The sequence below is a fragment of the Marmota flaviventris genome, chromosome 19, assembly GCF_047511675.1.
Source record: "Marmota flaviventris isolate mMarFla1 chromosome 19, mMarFla1.hap1, whole genome shotgun sequence".
Lineage (NCBI taxonomy): Eukaryota > Metazoa > Chordata > Mammalia > Rodentia > Sciuridae > Marmota > Marmota flaviventris.
This window is the reverse complement of record NC_092516.1, coordinates 39,245,957-39,271,866: the sequence shown is the minus strand read 5'-3', so window position 1 is coordinate 39,271,866 and position 25,910 is coordinate 39,245,957. Positions and strand designations below refer to the sequence as shown.

The 25,910-nt window shown below is 52.4% G+C and overlaps 1 protein-coding gene across 9 annotated transcripts in view; it reads right to left on the bottom strand.

Moving 5' to 3' along the window:
- The window catches only part of Prkar1b (protein kinase cAMP-dependent type I regulatory subunit beta), a 136,065-nt gene that overhangs the window by 24,831 nt on the left and 85,324 nt on the right, over positions 1 to 25,910 (bottom strand). For all 9 annotated transcript variants that reach the window (XM_071605380.1, XM_071605379.1, XM_071605378.1 and 6 more), the window contains 3 exons: positions 15,989 to 16,050; positions 15,145 to 15,191; positions 5,201 to 5,359 (listed from right to left, as the gene is read on the bottom strand). In XM_071605380.1, the coding sequence (XP_071461481.1) occupies positions 5,201 to 5,359; positions 15,145 to 15,191; positions 15,989 to 16,050 (268 nt within the window). The remainder of the gene's footprint in view (positions 1 to 5,200; positions 5,360 to 15,144; positions 15,192 to 15,988; positions 16,051 to 25,910) is intronic.

Genomic DNA, 25,910 nt, shown 5'->3' with positions numbered 1-25,910 from the left:
CTTGAAACCCAGATGGTCAGGTTTCCAGAGGGGAAACAGTCTTGTCTAAAAGTCAGAGCAGGCACCAGAGGTGCTCGAGGAGAAAGGGGAGGACCATGGAGAACAGGTTGGGGAGCGGCTGGACAGAAGTGGGATGGAGCAAGGACAGGGTGGAGAGACACTGAGGAGCAGAGCAATACAGCAGGTGCTGTCCCCAAGGCTCAGTGCCCACCAGGAGAGGCAACAACTACCCGTTAATGTGAGGATGCCCTTAAGGCATGGGTGGCATGTAGCTTGTCCATTGTCCCTCCACCAGTGACCATCCAGGAGAGGCTGAGGTGACTTGGAGCACAAGCCAGCTGTCAGGCACCATGAGCTCACACCTCTACTCCTCCAGTGCCTACCTGCCTCTTGGGCAATAGAAATCTTTTTTTTTTTTTTTTTTTGGTACCAAGGATTGAACTCAGCTCAGGGGCACTCGACCACTGAGCCACATCCCCAGCCCTATTTTGTATTTTATTTGGACACAGGGCCTCACTGAGTTGCCTAATGCCTCGCTTTGGTGAGGCTGGCTTTGAACTCGTGATCCTCCTGCCTCAGCCTCCTGACCCACTGGGATTACAGGAATATGCCACCGCACCCAGCAGGAATATCTTAATGCCTTCCCCCAAAGGATCCCCATGAAGATTACATGGGACACCATGAAAGGACCCCGGTTCCCCACCCAGGCAGGCCTCAGCCTCTCCATCAGCTCCGAGCCAGGCAGTGCTGAAATAGCTACAGGTCTCAGTCTTAGGAGCCCAGAGTCCCCTCCCCAATCTCCCCTCTTTCCAGCACAAGTCCTAACAGGGTTGGGGGCTCACAGCCATAGGTCCAAGAAAACCTCATTAAGTTACCCAAGACCATCTGGACCCAGGCAGCGTAGAAAGTGGTTCTGAGCCCTGCAGGCAGCCTGAACACGTCTCCACAGTGACAAGAAGGGCACTATTGGAAGCCAGGACAGGCACAGGCAGCAGAACGTGGCATGTCAACCCATCAGAGCAGGTCAGGACAGCTTCAAAATGGCAGTGGCTTGCTCAGCGACCCAGTCCAAGCCATTTTAGATCCCTGCTGGACCCCCAAAAGCCTTTTCTTTTGAGCAATAATTCAAAATCCTCACTGACCACCCAGCAATTACGCCCATGCAAATGTTTTGTCCCACGAATCTGACATTAAAGTCAGCGCCATGGGCTGTCCATCTTTCTCTACAGGACAACCACAGGTGGCTGCCTGGGTCCTGGGGAAGGGACGGCCTCCATTGCTTCCTTTTGAGATGGACAGTTGGTAGATGGACAGGCTGGCGGCCTGGCCATTTGTTTCTACTCTAGGCATCTGGGAGACCACCTCCGTGACCTGGGGGACTTGAAGCATGTTAGCCAACATCCCAATTAGGCCTTGTGTGGCGGGAACTGGCATCCTGGTGCTGACCCAGCCAACTCCCTGAGGAGCTTTGGACCTGACCAGCCCTGCTCTGTCTCATTGGCACCTGCCACGGGCCATGGGCCTTCATTCTCAGATCTCTGTAACAGGCCAACCTCGAGAAGCAGAGATTAGACAGACCCCCAGGGGTCTCATCCCCGCTTTGTAAGCCTGGGACAGCCAACCCATGGCCTGAGGTGGCAGCAGGGGTAGACAGTGCCCTTTAGGGGGTCTCAGACCTTGGGGAGTACAGGGAGGCACTGGTGTGATACTAGGTCAGAGGATACCACCGTAGGCAGGGAGAGGGAAAGGAACCACCCATTCCTAAGCTGCCAGCAGACTGGGGCCCTTGCTAGAGTGACCCAAAGGCCCAGGCCCAGCCCTAACCTGCTGGCACGTGGCCTATGGACAAGGACCAGAACCCGGTGCTTGGGCACTTTCCACTTTGCCCTGCCAGCTCAGGAGAACATTTGTACTGAGGCTACCTCCTGGGGTGTCTGAGGTCCAACACCCCACAAAGCCCACCGCAGCCTGGGACTGTGATGCACCAAGGTGGCTGCAAAGGAGTCTGTCCAAGGTGTAAGCTTTCCATCACTCGAGGCCCCCCACTACTCAACCTGCAGAGACGTCTCCACCACCGGGTATACACAGTCCACCTCAAAGGTTGTGTGGCCCCCCAGGAGACACTGGGGGATACAAAGCCCAGTCTTAGTGTCTAGGGACCCTCCCTAACCCTGGTGGCCTCAAGGTTGCAAATGTCCAACTGTCTGTGCTAAGGAGGGAGGACCCACACCCCAAAGGCTACCATCCCTCAGTGCTGGGTCCCACTGAGGCTTCCTGGTCAGGAGTGCTGAGGCAGGGAGGGCCCTCTCTGTTCAGGTCCCAGGTTCCCAAGGTCTCAGGCCACCCCAGGCAGGGAGCTCTGGAGACCCTAGCACAGGCTCTATCACAGAATTCTACTTCACTAGCTCTCAACACCAGGCCCCAGATATTGTTTGGGTGCACAGAGGACCCAAAGTTTAAAGAAAAAAAAAGAGAGCTAAGAGAGCCCTGAGCCTTCCTTGGGCCCCTGTCTGGAAGCCTGGGGATAGTGGTCAGTCTCTACTCCAGGCCAATATGGGCTCCATTCTTCCCTCAATAACACAGAACCTCAGAGGAAAGAAATGGACATTGAGAACCTTCAGATCAGACATTCTGGGATTCCAACTGCCTGAATGTGGCGTCCAAGTTGGTGTTTGGGGAAGTGGTCCACTCCGTGGAGACACCAGTGTCCCCCATTTCCTGCATCCTCCTCAGCACATCCCAGCTTAGCTCTAAATGGGCACAGGGTGAGGACACTGCCTGACAGACACATCCAAATCTGCTCAGCCAGAGGACGAATGAGAACACCGTCCTGCCGGGCACTCCTGCCCGAACTTGCCCAGCACTGTCATTTTCTTTCCCGATGCATGAGCTCTGCGACTTCCAAGCCCCACGGCGGCTATCCTTAGCACACAAGGATCCAAAATTAAAACAGAGAAAGTGCCAGCTCCCTCGGTGGTTTGAGAGTTTCCCTGAATATAAGGTTCTAGCCGCAAAAATCCCAGTCAGGAATGACACAGGGAAGACAGCGGCGGAGAAGCGATGGCTTATGCAACACCCAGCCAGCCAGGTGCACCCAGAAGGGACAGGAACTGTGTGGCCCTCAGAGGGAGGAGGCCCCAGAGCATCCCTCCCACACAGAGGTCTTGGCAGACAGGAGCATGCACATTAAGACAGGAGAAGGGAGGATCTGCGGAAGTCCTTCCTGGGGTCCCACGTTCATCTACTCTGTGCTCGAGTATCCACGTCAGTGCCACAGCCCTGGTGCATGCTGGGCACTCAACCAGTGCCCAGTCAGTATGTGGGTAAGGAGCTCATGGAGCATGATGTCTGATGAAATGGTTGCCCCTAGGACTGCTGACCCCTACGTGCAGAAGGAAAGCCGGTCCCCACAATGGGACCAGGAGAGGGCATTGGGGCAGGACTCCAAGCCTCCGTGACTAAGACTGGGGGCCCTGTCCTGAGCCATACTATGGGGATCCTCAGCTTCCTCTCATGTGTCTCAGCCACAGCTCCCCTTAGAAATGGTATCCTCCCTGCTCCGTCCAGGCTGGCCTTTGGGAGGACAGCCAAGACCCCGAGGAAGCTGTGTCTCAGACACGGTATTGGTTTCAGGCACAGAGTAGAGGCCATCCCATGGCATGAGTTGCCCTGGCAGGGGTGAGTTGAGTAAGGTTCAGTTCTCCCTACTAAGTGATTATCATGGCCACCTCCTTCTTCAAACTCCAGGCTTGCTGGAGAGGCCCCTGAGCAAATGCTGTCTCGAGGACGGCCCTCACAGCAAGCCCATGGTTCCCCTGACCTCTAATCAGACAGGAAAAGCTCCTAGCCCAGCACTGGCCACCACTGGGTAAGCAGGGAGAGCCAAAAGGTGTGGCTGCCCAGAAGAGGCACCCACTTCCAGTGGCCTCTGCCCAACAACAGAAAAGAAGGGGCTGTAGGTGAAGAGCTGGCCACACGTAGACCCTCAGACCCCAGCAGCCAGCCTCAGACTCTCAGGATGCTTCTCACCATGGGCCACTCTGCCCTCACCAGGATGGTGAAGCTGGCTCAGAGATAGCTGGGTCCAAGCTGCCTCAAACTGCGGCCATGGTTCTGGGTGATCCAGGTCAGAGTCCAGCTGATGGGCCCAGTGGAGGCCGTGGGGCCTCCCTCACCAGGGAGCATGCCACCACTCTGGACAGAGCCCTTGTTCTTATCCAGGACAGTGTCCTCGCTGGCCACAGCCCTCCACACCACGCGGTTCAGGGCTTTGTCCTCACTGCTCGCATGGCCCGAGCGCTCTACCACACAGCCTGAGCCTTGGCCTCCTTCATTCCTGCCTGAGGCCTCTGCCCTAGTGTTCCCCGAGGGCAGATTTCTGAGGCCTTTCTAGAAGATAGCAACCGTCCCCTGCTCCTGGGCACCTCCACCCTCTTCTCCATGATTTCCCCTCAGGAACCGTCCATACACAGGTATGTGGAGGTCACGGTCTGTCTCCACCACAGGCCGGCTCAGCCTGCTGCTTCTAATGTCCCCTGCTAGAGAACGGAGCTTGGCAGGTAGTGTGCAGGTGAGCACAGAGCAGCCTCCTCCCACTGCGAAGGGTCTTTTCAGTCCAGAAGCTGCCCAGGTGACCACATCAGCCTGAAGTTCCAGCTGCCCCCTAGGGGGCTGTACACACATACCCTCACAGTGCATCCACAAAGCATAGACATGGCGGCATGTAAGAACAAACCTAAAACGACAGTGGCTTAAAACCCAAGGGTCAATCCCCACATGAAAGAAGTATGGGAGTGAGTGGTCCAGCCCTGGTATGGTGGTCCCACCAAGTTGGCAGGAAGCCCTTCCTCATGCCTCTTTGCTCTATTCCCTTGGTGAGTAGGTTTCATTCTATAGTTCATGGTCCAACATGGCAGCTGGAGGTCCAGCCATCACAACCATGTCCCAGACAGTTGGAAGGAGAAAGAGGAGAAAGAAAAAGGGACTTCCCTAGCTGTCAGCCTGTCTTCTAAGAGGCTTTCCAGAATCCTACCCAAGACCTCATACTCGCCTCACAGGCTGTATCTGTAGGGGAGGCTGGGATGTGTCTTGCAGGCACACATCCTCCTTGAGTAAAGCCAGAGCCTCTGTAGGGTGTTGGGCCACAGCTTGGGGTCAGCCTCAGCCTCTGCCCTCTGCCCTGGGAGCCGCCTTCACTCACCATGAGGATGCGTCGGTAGCTGTCGCGGTCGATGCCCCAGAGCTTGAGGTCTGTCTTGGCCTTCACTGTGGCAGCCCTGGGGGTGCCGTAGATGAGTGCCAGCTCCCCAAAGCTGCCCCCCTCGCTGATGTTGGTCACCCACTCTCCATTCACATACACCTGCAGGGAACATGAGAAGAGTGACATCATGGGGGACACACGGGGACCACATTGGCTGCTTCCCACAGAGGCCTCCAAGCTCTCCCGGGGATCTCTTGCTTGAAGTGGAGCCCCACATTCCCCCCCCAGCAGGTGGCCTCAGGCTGTCATGGCTTGTGGGCCAGCCACCCACTCGTACCAGCACATAGGAATAGCCAGACAGCACCTAGCCCCAAAGGATGGGCCAGCACCAAGTCATGGAGCACTCCCAAGCCCTCTCCCAGGCCCGTCTGCAGTTCAGCTGCCTACTATCAACCCTCAGCCTCTCTGGCTATCAGTTTCCCCAACTGCACACCAGTGAGCTGGGCCTCACCACGCATGTGCTGAGATTCCACGTGGACAGCCAACCTCTTGCCTTTCCCATTCATAAACTGCCCCTTGCCTCCCGCCACTCAGCAACGCCCCAAGGGTCACTGCCCCTTCAGCCTCCACTTCCATCAGCACATACTGCCCTGGCCCCCCAAAGAGCCATGTCAACTGTCTTTGGTTGCAAAGCTTTTTCCTCCCGGGGCCTTTCCTCTCTCAGGGCAGCACCCAAGACCCTTGGCCTGGAGCCTGAACAGGAGCCCATTGGCTGGGCGCCGCTGCTGAACCGTGCTGAGAAGGGACCCAGACAAGATTCCCTTTCAGCCTGCGCTGCCGTCGCGCCCTGCACAGCGTGCCTACTATGCATTGACCGTGCGCACGCAGCCCACACCCATGCGAGAATGGTGCGGATTGTTCATTATGCAGCGATTATGCAGATTCGGTTACTATAAATTGACACAATGCACTCTTTATTCCCGCAGCGTGTCAATGAGCTTACAGAATAGTTCCCATTGGCAAAATGGGTGCGTGTGGGGAAAGAATGGATTATGATGAATCATGGAGGCGATTCTTATGAAATCAATGACTCATTATCCAATCATAAACCCTGCACAGAACTTTCTATCTCAAGGAAGACGCCACACAGGTGATGGATAAGTGCACATTCAAATGCGCCCAAGGGCGGGAGAACTGGTCCACCACCAAGTCTTGAGGGAGCAGTCTGCTATGGCTGTGCGAGGAAGAGACTCCACCTGGCGGCGTATGCTCCTCCTGCCCGGCCGGTCACAGTGTCAGGAGAGCCTGGCTTCCCCTCCACAAGCCCTGGAGGAATCCAAAAAGGAATCAAAAGACAATCAACCCCCCGGCACACCATGCTGGACAGGAGGGTCACGGGTTGGGAATCCCAGGATTTTAGGGGTGAACTTAGAGGACCTCAGAGAACACGTCCCAGAGTATCAGATTCTGGTTTTCACAAAGGGAACCCAAGCCCGGAGAGGTTGGCAGAGATGTCATGGGCACAGCTGGCCGCCCACTGAAGTTGCCACTCCTGCTCTGCTTCTGTTCCTGTAAGAACCTGTTTATGGGGGTACAACTTGGAAATTAGCATAAGTGTGCAGCTCGATGACACCACCCTGTAAGGACACTCCCCAGTGCCAATCTGGCCACTGGCTCATCCTCTGTGCTGCACAGTTCGTATCCATCTAGGGGCTAGAGCTTGGGCTGCCATACATCGATCTCTCAGGGACACTCTTGAACCTGCCGGAGATGCCTCATTTCCCTGGGCAGTGAGCCTGGGGTCTCCTCTGCATCAAGAGTGTACCTCCTGCTTCGGTTTTAGCAGGTGTTGCTTAACCTCGATTTCCAGCACTTGCACCAACCAGCCCTCCCTTCAGCATTCCCCACTGATGCTCCCATGTGTGGCCTCTGGCTGACATGTGAATGCAATGTGGGCTGGGGACATGAATCTGAGGCTTGCAAAGGTTTGCTCAACACAGGAGTCCAAGCAGGCAGGCAACATCTGCAGCCGAGGAGGTGGGCCAGTCTCCCTCCTAAAACCATGAGGAAAAAGGAGCCCCTCAAATGGTAAGACACCCGGCCACCTGCCACAGAGCACAGGGCTGCCATGTCCTGGCCCAGGTGTACCCTCAACTTTCCTGGGGCCTATACATAAAGAGGGATGGAGTGGCAGCTGCCCCAGAGCATGCCCAGGGAGCCAGGACCCTCTACCCACGAAGACCCTTCCTCACTAAGGAGCCCAAGCCTCCCAGAGCTCCATCCTCGGCATCAGAGAAAACCATTGTGCAGATCCTGTGGACGGGCCCAGGGCCACCCCCCAGAGGACAAAGGGGCCATCCTTCTCGGGACACTGGCCTCTGTCACGGCTCCCGGAGCAGCGCGAGCCCCACCCAGCTGGTACGCAAAGGGGCTACTCTTGTTTTGTTTCATTTTTTTTGTTTTTGTTTTTTCTTCTTTTAAAAGAAAAATGGTGGGAGGCCCCACTGGGCTGCATTTATGCTCCACAGTGACTGTGGCTTCTCTGCTGAGCACGGCGCTCCCCCGGCCCCTCTCTCCTCCTTCCTTCCCTCCCTCCCTCCCTCCCTCCCTCCCCTCAGTCCATAAAGCGTCCCTCCATCCCCAAGTTGATTTCATCACTGGGGACCCTGCGGTAGATGACAGGTTCTTGTCCATGGGGACTTTCCAGCCCAAGGGGACACAGGACATAGGCAAATCACCATACAAACACGTATTCATTGTAGAACATGGAAGAGCCACAAAGAAACTGGGAAACAATGTCTTGGAGAAGGGGCTGTGCCGGGGACTGTGTGACAGTCCCCATGGAGGCAGATTTGAGCCAAGTTCTGAATAGCAAGGGCTCAGACCTGCAAAGATTTGTACAGAGAATTCAAAGCAGAGGGACAGGTGTGCCAAGGCCCAGAGGCAGGACTGGACATGGAAGACCCTGGATGCAGCAACACAGGGGGAGATGTTGATGGGGCAGGGCATGTGAGTAGCCACCCCTTAGCACCAGAGAAAGGAAGGGCTTGGGTGGGAATCCTAACAGGAAACAACAGAGACTATGAGCTCCCCCAGGAGACTCTATCCTGTCCTCAGAGCTCCCTGGGAGCCAAGCAGAGAGTGGCCAGGGGGCATCCAGAAGGCTACACAGCCTGCAGCCTGTGGGCCAGCAGCACCTGCATCCGTGGACAGTCAGAATACAGAGCCACGATCCCTACTAGATCCCTGAGTGAGGCTCTAGTGGGCTAGCAACTTGCCTGCAGACAGGGAGAACCCCACACACAGCCCGTTCAGACTGCAGCGGGGCCAGAAGTAGAGAGAGGACATCCATCAGCTGACCAGCCGCGGTGCCCCAGCATCAGGGTCATGAGGCAGCACTGGATTTCTGTCCATTTCCAACTCCAAGCCTAGTCCGGGTGGAGCAAGTGTGGCCTGCCTGGCCGGGCGCACCTCCCCATCCCCAGGCACACTGGGCTATAGGAGCTCTAGGTGCCCGGCCCAGGGTAGGGGCTGCTCGGGTTCCCCAGGTATTTCAGGTCAGACTTGACTCCACAGAAAAGCACTCCACAGAGAAGCACTGAGAGAGAACAGAGGCCAGAACACTGGCCTGAGCTGTCACCTAAAAGGCGAAGGCAACCTGTGGCCTCAGGTCTCCTGGCCTTGCAACATGACTTAAGGGTGCTGTCAAGCTATTGTTCTACTTCATGGAGTGGTGAGGACAAAACTCTGTTCCTGACCTCCCTCAGGCCCACAGACAGTAGGGATAGGGCACCTGTGTCCAGGTGAGCCAGCTCCCTCCCTACCCTAAGGCCCACACAGCCCACTGCCCTCCTGCTTCCTCAGCCACATTTCTCACCACAGCAAGCCTGGCCCACCACCTTGATCCTCTTCAGTCCAAGATGCCAGGTGCTGAACTTGATTGGCCTTCACTGGGGCCTCATCCATCCTAGGGTTTCTGTCTGTACAGCTGGACCATGTAGGACAGCTTCACGGGTTGTTTTTACTCCTCTGGGTGGCCGGACAGCTGTCGACGATCCCCCATGGATCCCAAATCCCAAATCCAAGCCATGGCCCCCACCTCCCCTCCCCTGTGACCACACACAGACTAAGGGCCCCAGAAGGCAGGATTTTGTCAAGACCCTGAATCTAGAGTTTTCCACTGACTCCCTGGCCAACCTTGAGCCCCAATTCACGCTGTTGCTCCTTGGAACAGAGCTGTGTAAGGTTTGCCAGAGCCCAGCATGCCCAAGTCACCTGTCCCATGTGAACACTGCTGCACTTGGGAAATCTCAGGGTCTACCACCCCCAACTCCAGGCACAGTCATTGCCAGGCTGTATCCAACAGCCTGTGACTTCAGGCAGGGCCAAAAGGGCACCAAAAAGAAATTCTGGATCCCTGGATATGCTTCATGGGTGACATACACTTGGAAAGCTCCAAACTCCATAAGAAATCTCCACAACTTTGGGTGATGGGCTGCGTAGCCCTTGATAAATCACTAATCAAAACAGAACGTGCTGAAACCAGGGTGTCCCAGAGACGTCTGCACATCCAGGTCCAAAGCGGCCAGTTCACAGCAGCCAAAGATGGAAGCTGCCCAGTGCTCTCCATGGTGACAGGTGTGTGCATACAATGGATGCGACTCTGCCTTGAGTGGGAAGCACACTCAGACACATGCTACAGCATGAACACGTGATGCTCAGTGAAATAAACAGGACACACCAACGCTGTGGGATTCCATTGGTTTGAGACCCAAGAGGAGTTGGATTCCCAGAGACAGAAAGCAGAATGGTGGGTGCCGTGGGCCTGGAGGGGAGGGGCGTTGGTGTGCAATAGGGACAGAGCTCCTCCATGGGAGGAGGGAAACTCTGCAGACCAGGATGGAGATGGCTACACAGTTCACTTCGTGATTCCAGCAGTGAAGGTTGAGTATATTTTACCAATGTAACCACATGGGCAAACACTGGATAATAACTCGCACCAGTTGTGGGGCCAGATGGAGCAAGCCGTCGGGGGGATGCTGGGCTGCCAGGGAGCGCTCAGTCCTGCCTCCAAACTGGAATCAGCTCTTCCCCAGGACCCCGCAGGCAGCAGGTCCAAGGTGCACCTGGATGGGTGTGCAGAGCAGGGAGTCCCCAAACAATGCGGATGGAAACCCCGTCTCACGGGGCTGGAAATGGAATCACACTCCTGAGCCCGTACAACTGGCAGCTGAGCGTCCTTTTAAGTAGAAATGCTATGTTCCATGAATAAAATAAATTGGAAGATATTTTTATACTTAGAGAAATGGATTACAGGCTCTTGGCAACGCACCCACCGTGGCAGACTTTCTCAGAGTCTCTGGAAAACCATCATTTAAAGCTCGTGCCTCTTACGTTCAGTCGCCTGGTCACCCTGGAGTGCCACTGGTCAGAGGGAAGCATCCACTATGTGAGAGTGCCCAGGACCCCCTGCCCAGCCTCTTTGGAGCCCTGGGGGAGGCTGCTTCCAGCCTGGGGATTGATGCTGGTGATGTCCCCATCCCTATAAGACCAGTGTCAGTATCAGGACACCTGCAGTGTCCCAGTATCCATCCTTTAGGATGTTAGAGGCATACACAACCCCTGGGCACCCTGAACCTGCAGGCTGTGCCCTGCAGAGGTCAGTTCCAGTGCCCTGGAGGCAGTTTACAGAAACCAGCAAACAGAAGGCAGCACAGGTCTCAGAAGTGGGCTGGTGACCGGGCTGGGCTCCTTCAGAGTGGTAATAACACTAATCATCATAACATATGCTCCATAACTCAGCCCAGCTGCCCCACACACCATCCATTCATTCCAGATGCTTTACTGAGCATCTTTTGATTCCTTTAAATGTGGCTTTTGCCCGTGCCCTGGGTGTTTCCCAGGGTGCCAGTGCTCCCTACCAAACAGCTCCCTCTGTGCAGTTCTGCCCTGGCCCCACAGGGCACTCCCTGCCACCCACCCTATTGTGGATGGAAACTCTAAGGTTGATGAAGGTGCTGGGCACTCACATACAGCCCTGGTGGGGCAGGAAGGCTGGTGCTCCCTTCCACTACAGCCACCAGGTCACAGCCTTGAGCTATCAGCACCCTGGATGTCCCAAATTTGAGGCTGCCCAAGAACCAGACAACCACCAGGGGCACCCAGACATCTGGCCCTGGTAAGCAGGGGTCCAGCAAGGGCCTTAGTGCTTGCTACCTTTGTACCTGAGCCTGGAGCAGGGAGCGGGTGTAGATGGGGGACAGAGAGCCTGGATCTGCCAGATATTGTACTTGGGGAATTCCAGTTATATGGAATGACCTCACCTCTTCCTTCACGAAATTGTTTCCACATGTCCTGGGCTGGTGGGGAGCCAGGTGCAGCACTGCCCACCAGGATCACAGGGCAGCCGGGATGAGACCTGGCTGAAAGGGTGGAAATCTCCCAACCCCGTGGCATGATGCCAGGGGCCTGGACCCTGTGGCAGCCCCTCTGTGGTTGGGAGGGGTCCTGCTGGGATGAGCCTCGGGTTCAAGAAGACTCAGACTCTGCTTCAAAGGGAGGGCTCAGACAAAGGTGGGGCCATGTCAGTCCCCTGCCACCCCACACTTGATGCTCAAGGGAATCAGGGCAGAGGGTCAGGTCTGGTCGATGGCATAGCACATCATTGTTTGCAATGAGAAGAGGAAGGAGTGTGAGTCCAACGGATGTGGGGCAGATAAGGGTTTCTGCACATGGCCGTGTGGCTGGGGCTAAGCACACGGGGAACCCTGAGCCTCCTGGGTGCTCTCCCATAGCTAAGCCGACTGGGAAACTGCGCACCGGCAGTTGCTAATGGGCAGTCACAGCCTGTGGGCCACAGGTGACAAGACAGGCTAGCATCCTCCCACCTCCTGCCTCCCTGGGCACCTTCAATGGGCCTGACATGTGGAAGGAGGGTGATCACTGCATTCAGGACCAGGACAAGCTTGGGCCACCACAGGTATGGGGCTGATGGTGGCACCCGTGTGGGAGGCAGGTGTGGGTGGGGCTGCCCAGAAGGGTGGGAGGTGACGGAATGGAGGGGATGGAGGGCTCTAGGCAGGGACTCTGGTCTCTGTTAATGCCCCTGTGAGTAGTACAGAGATGAGGCAGCCTGAACAGGGAAGGATGGAGCCCAAACCCTCCTGCAAAACCCACTCACTGCTCGGACCCGCCCACCAACTTCCTTTAGATGCGTGTTGGAAGAAGCATCTCCTGGGACTCCCCAGTGAGGCCCTTCAGGCTCCATGAAGGAACTCTGTCTCCCACACCCATTCTCTTAGGAGAAACAAAAATACACAGTTCAGGATTCCCTGGGGTCATCTCAATCCCTCTGTTCTTCCCAAATTGAAGGCGTTCTTGGGTGGAGCTGGGAGATTCACAGGACCTCAGGGAATACGGACAGGGAAGAGCATTCCACGGGAGGGAAGAAGACTATGAGTCGAGGCTGGGACTCTTGAGGGGCTCCTGGAGGCAAGGAGGATCTGTCCTCGGTCACCTGCTCAGGGTGGCATCTACCCCCACAGCAGGCAGAGGAGCAGGCCTGGGGGGGGTCTTGGGGGAGACACAGGAGTGTGGAAGACACACAGGAAGAAGAAGAGGGCATCAGAAGGCTGCGGTCCTGAGGTGAGACACTGTTTACTAACTTCCTATTGGTTGTCAACCACCCCCACCCCTTGGGCAGGGCTGTCCTCCTTCCCCAGGAGCATTCACAGGCCAGTGCCAGCACACATTTAGGCAGAATGGAGGGGAAGAGTGGGGATGTTTGGGGGGCCAGGAGATGAGAACAGTGTGAGATTAGGAACTGGGAGGGCAGCTGGGAGAAACTAGGAGCAAGCCCCCCCCCCCCCCCAACACACACACTCTGCCCTCTGCTCCTCAGCATCATGGACCAGGCAGCAGAGCCACAGGCACCTTCGGACCTGCCCCACCCAGAACTGGAGTCTGAGCTCACTCCTGGCCTGTGCCACCCCACCACAAGGCCTGGGTTTGGACAGGACCCATACCCCATGCCAGGAACACACGCCACCCCTGGGACAGGCCAAGGCAAGGTGAGGTGGGCAGAGCAGCCCCATGCTCCCATCTCCTCTGCTAACCCTGAAGGAGGCAGCAGGAGGTGCCTGTGGCCACAGGTCGGTCACCTTCTTCTCCTCCTCCTCCTCCTCCCTGCACATCCTCCACAGCTTAGCAACCAGAGACCTTTAGCTCCTGCCTCAGTTTCCTTCTCTGGGGGAGACAGGATCCCCAAGACACAAAGGCTCCCACAGAGACCTGGTTAGGACAGAGCTGGCAGACTCAGCTCAAGACAAAGCTCCAGGGCTCATGACAAAGAAATCTTCGAGGGGACTCAGCCTGAGCCCCCGGCAGGGCTTTGGAGGTGAGTCACTTCCTGTGCTGCCAACTCCGGAAGCGGGTACGCCCGCTTGGTTCCCAGAAACACGGCAGCGAGTGGACACAGATGGGCGCTGGGGAAATAAGTGACTAAGTGCCCTTCCCCAAAATAGCCTAGACTGGACAGAGGCTGGGGGCCAGGGGCCAGGCCCTGAAATAGCTTACTCTGCCTGGGGCAGCGGGGCGTGGCATGACTGCACAGCTACAGGGGCTTCCTAGGGGCAAGGTGGGTCCTCTGCGGATGGTGGCACAATCTGGTGGGGGCAGGCACAGCTGAGCTGCACCCCAGTCCAGAAGGGACTTGGTAGCTGGCCTGGGAAGCAGAGGTGTCTAGGGCCTCAGGATCTCCAAAATGTGGGACAGACTCAGTCTCTACCTTCAGACTGCTTCCTGGCTGTAGTGGAAATAACTTGTTTAAAAAAACTACTTTTTAAAAAAACTACAAAACACAAACTGAATTATGAAGGAAGGGCGCCTACAGGGTGAGAAATTGGATGCGTCTGCTGACGCCCAAGCTGAGGAAGTAACATTTAAAAGGACACCAAAAGGAGAAGTGGGCACTCACAGTGACCCTGCCTAGGGGAGTCAGAGGTCTTGGCAGAGGGACAGCACAGTGCCAGGCGGGCTCCGGGGAGACTCACTCAGGCCCCACCCTGTGAATCGCATCAGGGCCCCAGCCTGATCCAAAGAGAAACAGACTTATGGCGGGTTTGGGAAAAGACAGGCCTTTAGCTCAGAGGAGGGCAGAGCAGCCTGCAGAGCAAGGAGCCCAGCAAAGGGACGCCACAGTCTTCCAAGCCAGGGCACCTAGGCTCAGATGGGGTGGCCAAGGAGGAAGGAGGCAGGAAGGTGGGGGAGGCTGGACCAAGGGCCAAGGTGGGATCTCCAGAGCAGGGGACACTTCTTGCATAGCAGTGATGGCCGCTCCTTTTAAGTGTGGCTCTTGGTTCTTGGAACATTGAAGGTGGGGAAAACTCTCCATAAGCACGGTGCAGCTCCGCTTCTGAATGGCGATATGCTGTCACGAAGTCACCGTCACCCCACGGGGGTTGGTACTGCGAGCCTGTGACTCCCCACCCACTGTGGCAAATGGCAGTGGATGTAAGACTGGCCTGTTCACAAGCTACTGATTTAGAGGTAGCTCTAAGTCAAGCAGAACAGCATGTACCTGCCCTCCATGCTCTGGCCCTCTGCCAAGTGGACAGCCCAGGGCCATGGCTGCCACTGGTATTGCCCACAGCTCCATCGTCCACTGTGCTGCGATGGGGTATTCCTACATTACCTTTTAAATGAAATGTGTTGTTTTTATTGATTGAAACATTAGAAACAGCTCAGTGGTAGAGCACTTGCCTCACATTTGCAGGGCCTGGTTTGATTCCTAGCACTAGGAACAAATAAATAAACAAAACATTAGGATGACATCACTTAGAGAAATGCTTCAGACCTATGCTTGCAACCCAATGATGAACAATGTGAAGTCTTCAAACCAGACATGGGAAGAAGCCTGTTTTCCAAAAATAGTAATCAATACTCACATCTACTTCCCCTTGGTCAATTACGTAGAAATTATCTCCTTCATTCCCTGCAACAAAGAGAGGAGAGGTGCGTGAGGCCAAGTTGGGACACATGAGTTAGAGTGTTTCTGTTTCTCTTGAAACTGTGCCTACATTGTTCGGAGGGGCCAGCAATATCCTGAGTCTCATCCGGGTCAGATGAAACCAGGGCCTCTTACATTCTAGGTAAACCCTCTGCCAATGAGTCACAGCCTACCCACCCACACACATACACACATTCTCTCTCTCTCTCTCTCTCTGTATGTATGTATGTGTGTGTATATATATATATATATATATATATATATATATATATATATATATATATATGGATACATTCAGTTATTGGAATGTGTGGGCTCTCTAAAAGATTCATACAAGACAAAATATACATATTACATATGGAAACATCTGAAGTTCTCTAATATACATACACGTGTGTGTGTGGGGTATACACTGGGGATTGAACCCAAGGGTGTTTTACCACTGAACCGCATCCCCAAACTTTTTATTTTTTATTTTGAGACAGGGTCTTGCTAAGTTGCTTAGGGCTTCACTAAGCTTCTGAGGCTGACTTTAGACTTGCAATCCTCCTGCCTCGGCCTCCTGAGCTGCTGGGACTACAGGTGTGTGCCACCACACCCAGCCTCATCCAATGTATTTAATGACAAGTAGATTATGGAAATTTATCAGGTCAACTAGAGTTTTGCTAGTTTCTCAGGTTTCACCAGTAAATTTTCTCAAAGACAAACAATGAGTGGTTCATGCTAATATGTTTCAAGTTCACATCTCCTGGGGGCCAAGGCTCTGAGGTGGCAGAACATACCTTGCTGTATGACTGTCTCCCCGGCGATGTGAGTGACAGGGAACATGGCATCAAAGATGTCACTGAAAAACAAAGCAACACTGATTGGGGGCTGCAGGTGGCACCATGAGTTATACCTGCCTCTCTTGATGCATAAACTCCTGCTTCCACTTGCCAGAACACAGCCTTCTTGAAATCAAAGTCATCAGGGAAAATGAGAAAATCCTCATAAGTAGAGGAGCAAGGCTTAAAGCCCACCACAGTTCCATGGTCCAGAGATCTCCACCATGGGCCCCGGTATCCCACCCTCCGGGTCCATTCAGCACAGATGCAGCTCACTCTCTGGCTCCTTACAAAAATGGGATTTCATTATACCCTGTCCTTTGGATCTGCTTAAAGAACAAAAGTCACCATAGATTGTGAACATAATTCCACTGGAACACAGCCATCAATCTCCTTTTTTTTTTCCTTTCTTTCTGGGAAGACACTTCTAATCCAAGAGGAATTCTGGACTCTGAATATGGAAATGAGACGTGAGTTCAGTGCCTCTGTGCTGGGAACACAGATCATCTTCCACACACTGACCCCACGAGCCAGTGGCGCTAGGGCATGGGCTATGCCAACCCGGCAGCCTGGCCATCTAATTCTAAATTTAGAGGTGACATGGGCCATTTGAACAGGATGCCAAGGGAAGTGCAGAGGAGCTGGCACATCCCCGAGCTGGCAGAGATGCTGGGGAAGTGGGGAAGAAGTGGTTGGCTGGGACAGAGAGCTGTACCTATTCCTGGCCCCTCCATCTAACCAAGACTGTCACCAGAACATGGTCAGAGACATCAGCACTGCTCCCTTGAAATGCAATAACCACCCCTGGAATGCTTGGCTCCCCAAAATAGAATCTATGGAAACAACACGGCAAGGGACAGCGTGTCAGAGACCCCAGAAAGGACGCACATCACTCTGAAACTTCAAGAGTGGCTTCCTTGACTGTTCTTAAAGGAGATTCTTGGAGGCCTCTGCAGGACTGGTAAGTGGCAGAGGACCTGGGTGCTCACTGGCTCCAGAATGTACAGAGCTGCCTGGGAAGCAAATGCAAAATTAAAGACCCAAACAGTACTGTAGCCTCCCGTTTCCAGGGTCCAGAGAATATAAATAAGTAATTCTTAAAATAGTGGCTGTTTTCTGTCTATTTAAGAAATGCTTCTTTTGAGTTTTTGTTCCTAACTTGGGTAACAACCCAGTTTTGTTTCCTGCCTTCTCTGGGAGAAGCAGGGCAGCGCCCCACAGGGGCTATAGGGAGGTCACAGCTGCCCCAGGCATCCGTTCCCTGGCGGGTGTATCCTGGCCACTGCATCCCTGGTGCATCTGCTGCAGTAATCTCAGCCCTGGTTTTTTAAAGCTGCATTTCTTTAAAACCACAGAATAAGGACTCTCGGAAGGAACAGATCTTTGAGAAATGATTTTCCAATTCCTCCCTCATTTAAAACAAAAATCTCAACTCACAGTGGTAGAATATTTTTTAAATGCCATAAATAATCAAACAGACACTGCATACCCTCCAATTGGCTTGGGCTAGTGTCCTCTTTGTCCCACACCTCCTGTAGACCTCTCTCTTCTGCAAAGCTATCAGGCCTCAAAGACCCCAGGGCATGGTGGGAGTTGCTACCACCCCAAGCCTGCTCTGAATTGTCACATCACACATGTGCATCCATGAAAAAGGCCATTATTATTTGATCTTTATCAAAGTAACTTTGGCAATTTTGTTCTCCCTCTTGACCGGTTTTCTGAAGGTCATCCAGGTGAAAATGTACAATTCTGGCACTGTCCTTGAACCACCCAGTATCGCCTGTGCATCCATCCCTGCCCACATCCACATGTCTGCAGTCACAAACTGGGCCACAATACATATCCCAGAGCTCCCCAGGATTGGGGGTGGGGGGGGTCAAAAAAGTCCAACAGCATCCCCCCAGGATACGGGGTTTGCACTCTGCTGTGCCGCCATCTGGGCCTGGGCCAAGGCTGGTGTGGGCTAAAACCTTTTTCTGGGGGATTTAGATCTCCAGACTGGGAGACTTGGTTCTTGGTATCAATCCCAGCAGACTTTTCTGCACACCCAGGTGGGTCTGCCAGGTGGCATTCAGTCACCTCTGAATGACGACACAGGTGCCCCTGAACTGCATCCTGGGTAGATGAAGAAGCCACGAATTTTGACTTTGAACAGGGAGGCAGGGAGAGCCCGGCCCTGGGAGCCTGGTTTCCCTTCAGAAGAGACTTTGTTGTTCTCTGGCTCACAATGGATGAAGGCCTGAGGCTGTGGACTTGAGCTCAGGTCAACTCTGCCCACTCTCTCCGCCCAAAGGCTGGGCCTCCTTTTCCAGTGTCTGTATCCTTTCAGACAAAACCCAATCCCTTCCCCTCTCTCAGCGCTAATGGCATTAAAAGGCATTGGACTCCTCTGTCCATAAAAAGAAAAACAATTTTCTATCCTGATCCAGAAGATACCTCTGGAAGGTCTTACCAAAGCCGCTGGCACAGATTTTAAACCCCCTCACATTTGGGCCCTCACCCCTGCCAAGAGGAACTGGCTTCTCACTTAAGCCTTAGAGGTAAGCTGGGTTCCGGGGGTGCAGAAAGCCCTGTGCCCAGACTCCATGGGAGAGAAAAATAGCAGCTATCACCTCTAGTGGGCACCTAGGGTCAGGCTGGGCACTGTCCCAAGAACCCTTCATTCATCCATATTCTCTCTACCCATCTCAATAGGTCAGAAGTACAGTAAGCTCTGTCCTTTAGACAAGGAAACGGGACACTTTGTTCAAGTTGAGATCTGGAAAGAGGTAAGGCTGTCTTCAACCCTCCCGTCAGCATTAAGCCTGTGTTCCTACTCTGCCACCCTCCCTAATGCCTGGCCTCCCCTGGGTGTTTTAAGCTGCATTTCTTTAAAACCACCGAATACCTGAGTGTAGTGCTCTGCATGTTCTGCAAACAGAGCAGGCTCCTCTTCCTTCTTCTTCCATTTCTCTGTCTCTCTCCAATTTTCTCTCACACTCTCCCTCAGTACCCTGGACTGTTTTCTGGGAGCTGGGAGGCTAAGGACATGAGTGTTTAGGTGGACACCCCAGTTCTTTTCAGGCAAGTGACCAGAAAGGAGCCCAAGCTAGCAAGGCCAGGGCTGGCCCATGGTGCTGGATCAGGATGTTGTCCAGAGATCTGACTATCTTGGGTCCTGTCCATACCCTGGCCTGGACACAAATGAATCCACTGTGACCAGATTCCAACTCTCACCTGACCCACAGCCCAGAGACCACAAGCTGCTGGAAGTCTTCGCCCAAGCCACTCTCCATCTGTGCCTCCCCTGCCTGTAGCACCTCAGTTCTGGTGCTTCTCACCCTCAGGACTTCTGCCTCCTGATTCTGAGTTTGCAGAATGAAGACCACATGTCACTGCAGTCTGCCATCTTCAGCCCTAGGACCAACTCACTGCAGTTATGCAGTGCAGTATGAAGGAAGGAAGGAAGGAAGGGAGGGAGGGAGGGAGGGAAAGGAAGTGTGGATGCATGGATAGATGAATGGATGATTGGATGAATAAATGGGTGGACAGATGGGTGAGTAAATGGATGAGTGGGAGGATGGATGGATGGGTAGATAAATGAGTGGATGAGTGGTTGGGTGAGTGGGTGGGAAGGGAAGAGTGAGGAATGGGAAATTAATTGAAGGCTAAATGGCTACAAATACCATTTGTAGCAAACAACAAAGGTTTCCGTGCTACCGACCTTTTAATTATCAGCTCCACATTTAGGAACTCATTTTGGTTTATTTATTTGTTTGTTTTGGGTACTGAGGATTGAACCCAGGGTGTTTAACCCTTGAGCCACATCCCAACCCTTTCTATTTTTGAGACAGGGCCTACGTTGCTTAGGGCCTAGTTAAATACCTGAGGCTGGCTTTGAACTTGGGTTCCTCCAACCCCAGCCTCCAGAGCACTGGGATTACAGGCATGCACCACCATGACCAGCAGAAACTTATTTTTAAAAAATAATTGAAGGAATATGAAAAGACAAATGTACAATGATATTCACCAAAGCACTGTTTATATTAAACAAAACCCCCCAAAAATGTATAATTAAGGATTTGTCAAATTAATCATAGTACTTCTAAATAATATGATAGTGTGTGGTCATTAAAAATAGGGATATGGATACACATGATAAAGAAGAAAGATGTTTACCAGTGAAAAGATACTGTGTGTGTGTGGTGGGGGGGAATGGTCAGAAAATCAATGCAATTTGAAAAAAAAAAAAAAAAACACCAAATTTGGTACAGTCTCAGTGACAGCAATTTTCAGGTGCGGGGGTGGGGGGGATGGAACTGTTATCCTAATGTGTCCTTTCTTTCTCCTTGTTTGATTGTGTGTACTTCATGTGTATTTTCTATGATCTGTAGTTAATTTATGTATCTATGTTTTTTAAATAATGCAATTCCTCATTGGGAAATTCTACAACTACTACTGAGGGTAGACTTGGGGGGCCCTTAACATTTTGAAAGCATCCAGAAAAGGCAAAATCCAGACTTTAAAATGTTAAAACATGCTTATCGGAGTGTGGTGCAGACTCCAACCCCATAATGCACTTGGATGCATATGGGATAGAAACCAGCAGCTTATTCACAGCCAGACATACTTTCAAACTGTCCAATGTGCCAAACACACCTCTAGAAACTACATATGCTAAACTTCACGGCCTCTCCTCTAAGTTGCTGCAAGTGAGCAATTTGGCAAAGCTTTTTGACCTTTAAAAGCTTAACATGCTTCCAGTACGTGCCGAGGAGGCTCGGGGTTCCCCAGCAAGGGCCCTGCAGGAGGATCACATGCTAAGATGTGGCAACCAAGTCCCCTTCTCTCGGCAATGGTCACATACTTCTTCCTGAACAGAAAGGGATCCTGGGTCTCAGCAAGTGCTCACACAGGAATCCTCAGCTAAGGATATGTTTCCAGAAACCCCCTCCCAACAATCCTCCCCCAAACCCTTGGGTAGGTATGGCAGTGGTATAGTATGAGGGTAGTGACCAAGTCAGTGGACACATGCATGGCCCAGGTAACGTGACTGTGATCCTCCTGTCATTGGGGCAGGACAGAGGGTCCTGAGCACACAGGGAGAGAGCCATTCCTGCCAACTGTGCCCTCCACACCCAGCCAGGACAGACAGACACAGGTTCAGTACCTCCAGAGATCCACAGAAAGCAAATCCTAGGCCACTGTCAGGCTACATGCTGTCAACCTTTAGTGTCACTTTCCATGAATAAAACACACAACAGTATATCCAAAACAGAACTGATCTGCCTCCCTGGACAACTCCAGGATGGGGTGACACAAGCTAGGACTCCTGGTTTTGGAAAAAGCCCCTACTTCGTGAAGCAACTCTGTATTAGAGCACCAGCAACTGACCCCAGTCCTGGGCTGTACCCAGCACCCTCCACCCAGGAGCAAACCTCACCAACATTCCTGCACTCACCTTCACAACTAGGGCCCCTTATTTTTCCCACCCTACAGATGGGGAGATGGAGGCTCAGAAGGCAGTGACGGTGCAGCAAGCCTGGGCCAGGGTAGCAGGCTCTGAAACCTATGCTACGGCCATCATTGAGGGCCCCAGAATGTACCAGGGACCATGCCGGGTAGGACTCTAGGCCCTATGGTGCAGTGGGTCCACCATGAGGATCCTGCCTCCCTGCCCCCCTGCACTGGAAACAGCCCCCCACTCTCATAGCAAGATGAGGCCTCTCCAGAGATGTTCTGAGGGCCCCCCAAAGGTCAGAGGCTGCCTGGACAGAACACTCCATTGACTACAGATCTCTGTAGATGGGAGCAAAGGTACACAAGAGCAAGAGAGGCAGAAGGCAGGAACCATATCCACAGACCCATCCTCCTGCATACATACCCATTTGCTCAGCACGCAGTGGAGCCCTAGGGGTAGGTCTCCACTGTTCCAACAGCACAGACTGTCCATCTGACCACACCCCACCTCCAGCATCCTTTCTTAAACCTTGGGTGCAAACATGTAGCCCTCCGCTCCCAATGCTCACTGACTGTTCTTGTTTTATTTATATAGTTATTCCCCTCCACTCCCAGTCCACCTGAGCTAAGATGTTTGTAGTATCTGCTTTTGTCTGTTTGTTTTCTCTTAAGACAGATCTTGATCCCATAAAGAGTTTTGTGCTGCAGGCCTCAGGAAGCACGATGCATCTTGGGTCTGCCTGGGTCAAGGCAACACACATGGGCTGCAATGTGAGTTCCATTTACTGTGTGCTTCTTAGCTCTACGTCTGGGCTTCTCTCTGAGGGTCTGTTTCTTTGGCACACTTCCTCTCCTGTTCTCACTGTCTGCCCATCTTGACAGTAGGTTGGTGTCTTTTTTTTCCCTGACAATTTATAGGAATACTTGTCCATTTTAGATTTTGCAAATATTTTTTTTTTGCAATTAGCTTCCTGTCAATGTTTGCATGTGCCCCCTTGGTCAAGCAGATTTCTTTCATCCATTTGTCCACTGTAGGCTTAAGAAACTGCTTCCAACAACCACGTCACCAAATACAAGCCTTTATTTCTGTGTTATTCAGCTTGGGCCGCTATGACAAAGCACCATGGATCAGGCAGCTTAAACAGGACATTTGTTTCTCACCATCCTGGGAGCCAGAAGGAAGTAGAATTGCCAGCAGGTTTGTTCCATGAGGACCTGCAATGCCACCTTGTCACTGTGTCTTCGCATGGCAGAAGCAGCTCTGGTCCCTATATCCCCTTATATGGCCACTAACCCTGTCAAAGGGCCCCATCCTCATGACCTCCAAAAGGTTTCATCTCCAAATGTCACATTGGGGGTCAGGGCTTCAACATATGGAATTGGGGGAAGGGCACAATTCAGCCCATAGCAATTACCTTCTGCTAAATACATCATTTCCACATCCATTTTTGGTCTTTAGTCAATCCCATAGGGGTCCAGTCCTGTCTGTTCCTAGACAGTCAATTTCCCTGGCAGGTTACTCATCAATCCATCACTACTGCACACACAACACAGTATCCAGGGGCCCTTTCTGGAGTTCTAACCCCCCAGGACCTCAGAATGGGACCTAACTTAGAAACACAATCCCTACGGGTGTCATTAATTAAACAAGGTCATACTGGAGGAGAAGGAACCTAATTCAATATGTCCCATGTTGTTACAATGGGGATACACACATAGGGAGACGGTCTTGTGAATAAGCACAGGAGAAGATGGCCATCACTGAGTTGAGGGCAGAGGCCAGGAACAAAGCCTCCCTTACAACCCTCAGGAGGGTCAAACCGGCCCATACTTTGATCTCAGTCTTCCAGCCTCCAGAACTATACCACCAAGTTTGTGGTATTCTGTTACAGCAGCACTAGAAAACTGATACATGGTTTCCTGTATAGTTGCTCATTTAATTCTCACAACAACCTGTAACATTTATTATCATTGCTCCCATTTTCCTCTTTTGTGGATAAGAAGGCAACTGAGGCACAGAGAGGCTAAGAAACTTGTGTGAGAGTCCACAGCTACTAAGTGGTAGTAGGTGGATTCAAAACCAAGCAATCTGGCTCCAAAGTCCTTGCTCCAGCTACTGCCTTGAATGGCTTCTCACATTTGTAAAGCATTAAGCTACCACATGTTCTTTCAAGTCTCTGTTATGGTTTAGATGTGCTGTTTCCCAGAAACTCACATATGAGAAAATGCAAGAAGGTTTGGAGGAGATTGCATTAGAAGCTTAACCTAATCAGTGAAATAATCCCTGATGGGATTAATTGAATGATAAATGGGAGCGGGTAGGGTGTGGCTGGAGGAGGTGGTTCATTGGGGGCGTGGCTATGGGATATATATTTTGTATCTGGCAAGTGGAATCTGTTTTCTGATCACCATGTGAGCTGCTTCCCTCTGCCACGAAGTTCAGCCTCACCTTGAGCCCTGAGGAGTGGATTCTGTGGCTATGGGTTGAGACCTCTGAAACTGTGAGCCCTTAAATAAACTTTTCCTCCCCTACAGTTGTTCTGGTTGGGTCCTTTTAGTCACAGCAGCAAAAGAAGCTAAAACCCCGTCCCATGTCATGGTCCCATTGTCTCTTTCTGCACCCACCCCCTGCTCCATGGAGGACACGGCCTCCTCGTGTGCTTTCTGGTAGAATGAGTCCTCTTCTGTTTCAAAGATGACTGAGCTACCTCCTTTATATTTTAGATTGTGTTTACTGCCTCCCATAATCCAGCTGCCATTCCAACCAGGACTGCTCTGAACCTACAAATTAATTGGGGGAAAAACAATACAGTGGCATGGTCTCACTCCAGCAAGACCTCCTTTCATTCAGGTATCTCATGTCCTCAGGCAGGTCTGAAACTGTCTCCTCAGCTCCCCACCCCATAACCTTTCCTAAACAAACCTACTTCCAGTGATGGCAGCTTGGTGCCCCCTGAGTGCTCCCCACTCCTGCCTCTACCTCCCCTCACTCTCCTAGACCCTGGGCTGCCATGCCGCTGTTCTTTCTAACAGGGGTCTGATACCTGCGTTGTGATGGGGAGGAGCAATTGATTTTCTTATTGACAGATTAAAAACTGCCTGTAGCTATGGATCTCTTGAGCTTCCTAACCCTGATTTCTATAAATTGGGATTGCACGAATCCTGCTCAACACTCATAATAAACTTGAGAGTTCTTCTATCATTTCATGTGGACTTACACAGAGATGATACTATTTGTCTTCTCTATTTTCTTCTAATTCTTATTCCTTTTTTTTTTTTTCTTCCTCCTGAAAGTCAGCCCTGCGAGCAACCACAGATGGCCTTCTAAAGGGCATGGAGCACAGCTCCTCTGCTGGGATGTTTGCTGACTTGTGTGTGAGACCTGCACTAAAGGAGAGCTCCCTCCATTCTCAGTTGCTAAAAATCTCTATGATAAACACTTGCTGAGCTTTGGGGGATTCTCTTCCACACCACAGCACACCGTATGGTTTCTTCCAGCCCCATAAGGTGCTCTACGGGATGGAGCGATCTGAAGTCCAACCACCCTAAGTTCTGGATAAACCTACCTAATCACAGTGTGGTTTTCTTTTAAACACACTGTTGCATTTGCTTGGCTATTTAGGATTTTTTTCCACCTATATTCATAGTGAAATGGGCCTGTGGTTTTCTTTGCTTCTGTATCTTTATGGAGCTCTGGGGTCAAGATCACACTAGCTTGAGACACTGAGATGGAAGCTTTCTCTCCTTTTCTATTTTCTACAACAACTTGCAGAAGCGAGACTGGACCATTTGTTGAAGTCTGACAACCCTCTTGGTGAAGTCCTCAGGATTGAGCCTCCTGGGGAGAGCCATCCAGGATTCCTGAGGAAGGGGTTCAGGCCTGTGACACATGAGGTTCTCAGTACCTCTCCAGGTTTGCTGGTGTTTTTTTTTTTTTTTAAACAGGCCAACATTAGTGCTACTTTCAAAGTTACCTCCCAGCATTTAAAAATGGAGGGTTTTGTATAATTTTTTTAAAATTTAAGCCAAATAGAAGGTCTGGCAAAATAGGGTCTCACCAACCAAGAACTTAGGCCCCTCCCAGGCTCTGACACCCGCTCTGTTCCTGATCCCTCCTCCCAGGTTCTCTCTGGGGCTTGCCTGTGAGCCTCCACTCTGGGTGGCTTGTGGCATCATGTCAAGGAGCAGGAGTCACCTCACTGCTTCCTTTTGGCATCCCCCTCGTATCTGGTGCAACTCCTGAAGTTGCCTGGAGGGACCCAGGGAGCTGCCTAAGGAGCCTCCTGCTGCAAGACAGCTGGTTACAGGCCTCCCCTGGGCCCATCCAGAAGAGTAACGGTGCTTGGGAAGCACTTTGCAAACCACCCTCAGGGATTGAACCCTCCTCCCGTGTCCAGATGTGTCTCAGGACCACCCCTTCCAACTCCAAAAGGCATGCTCT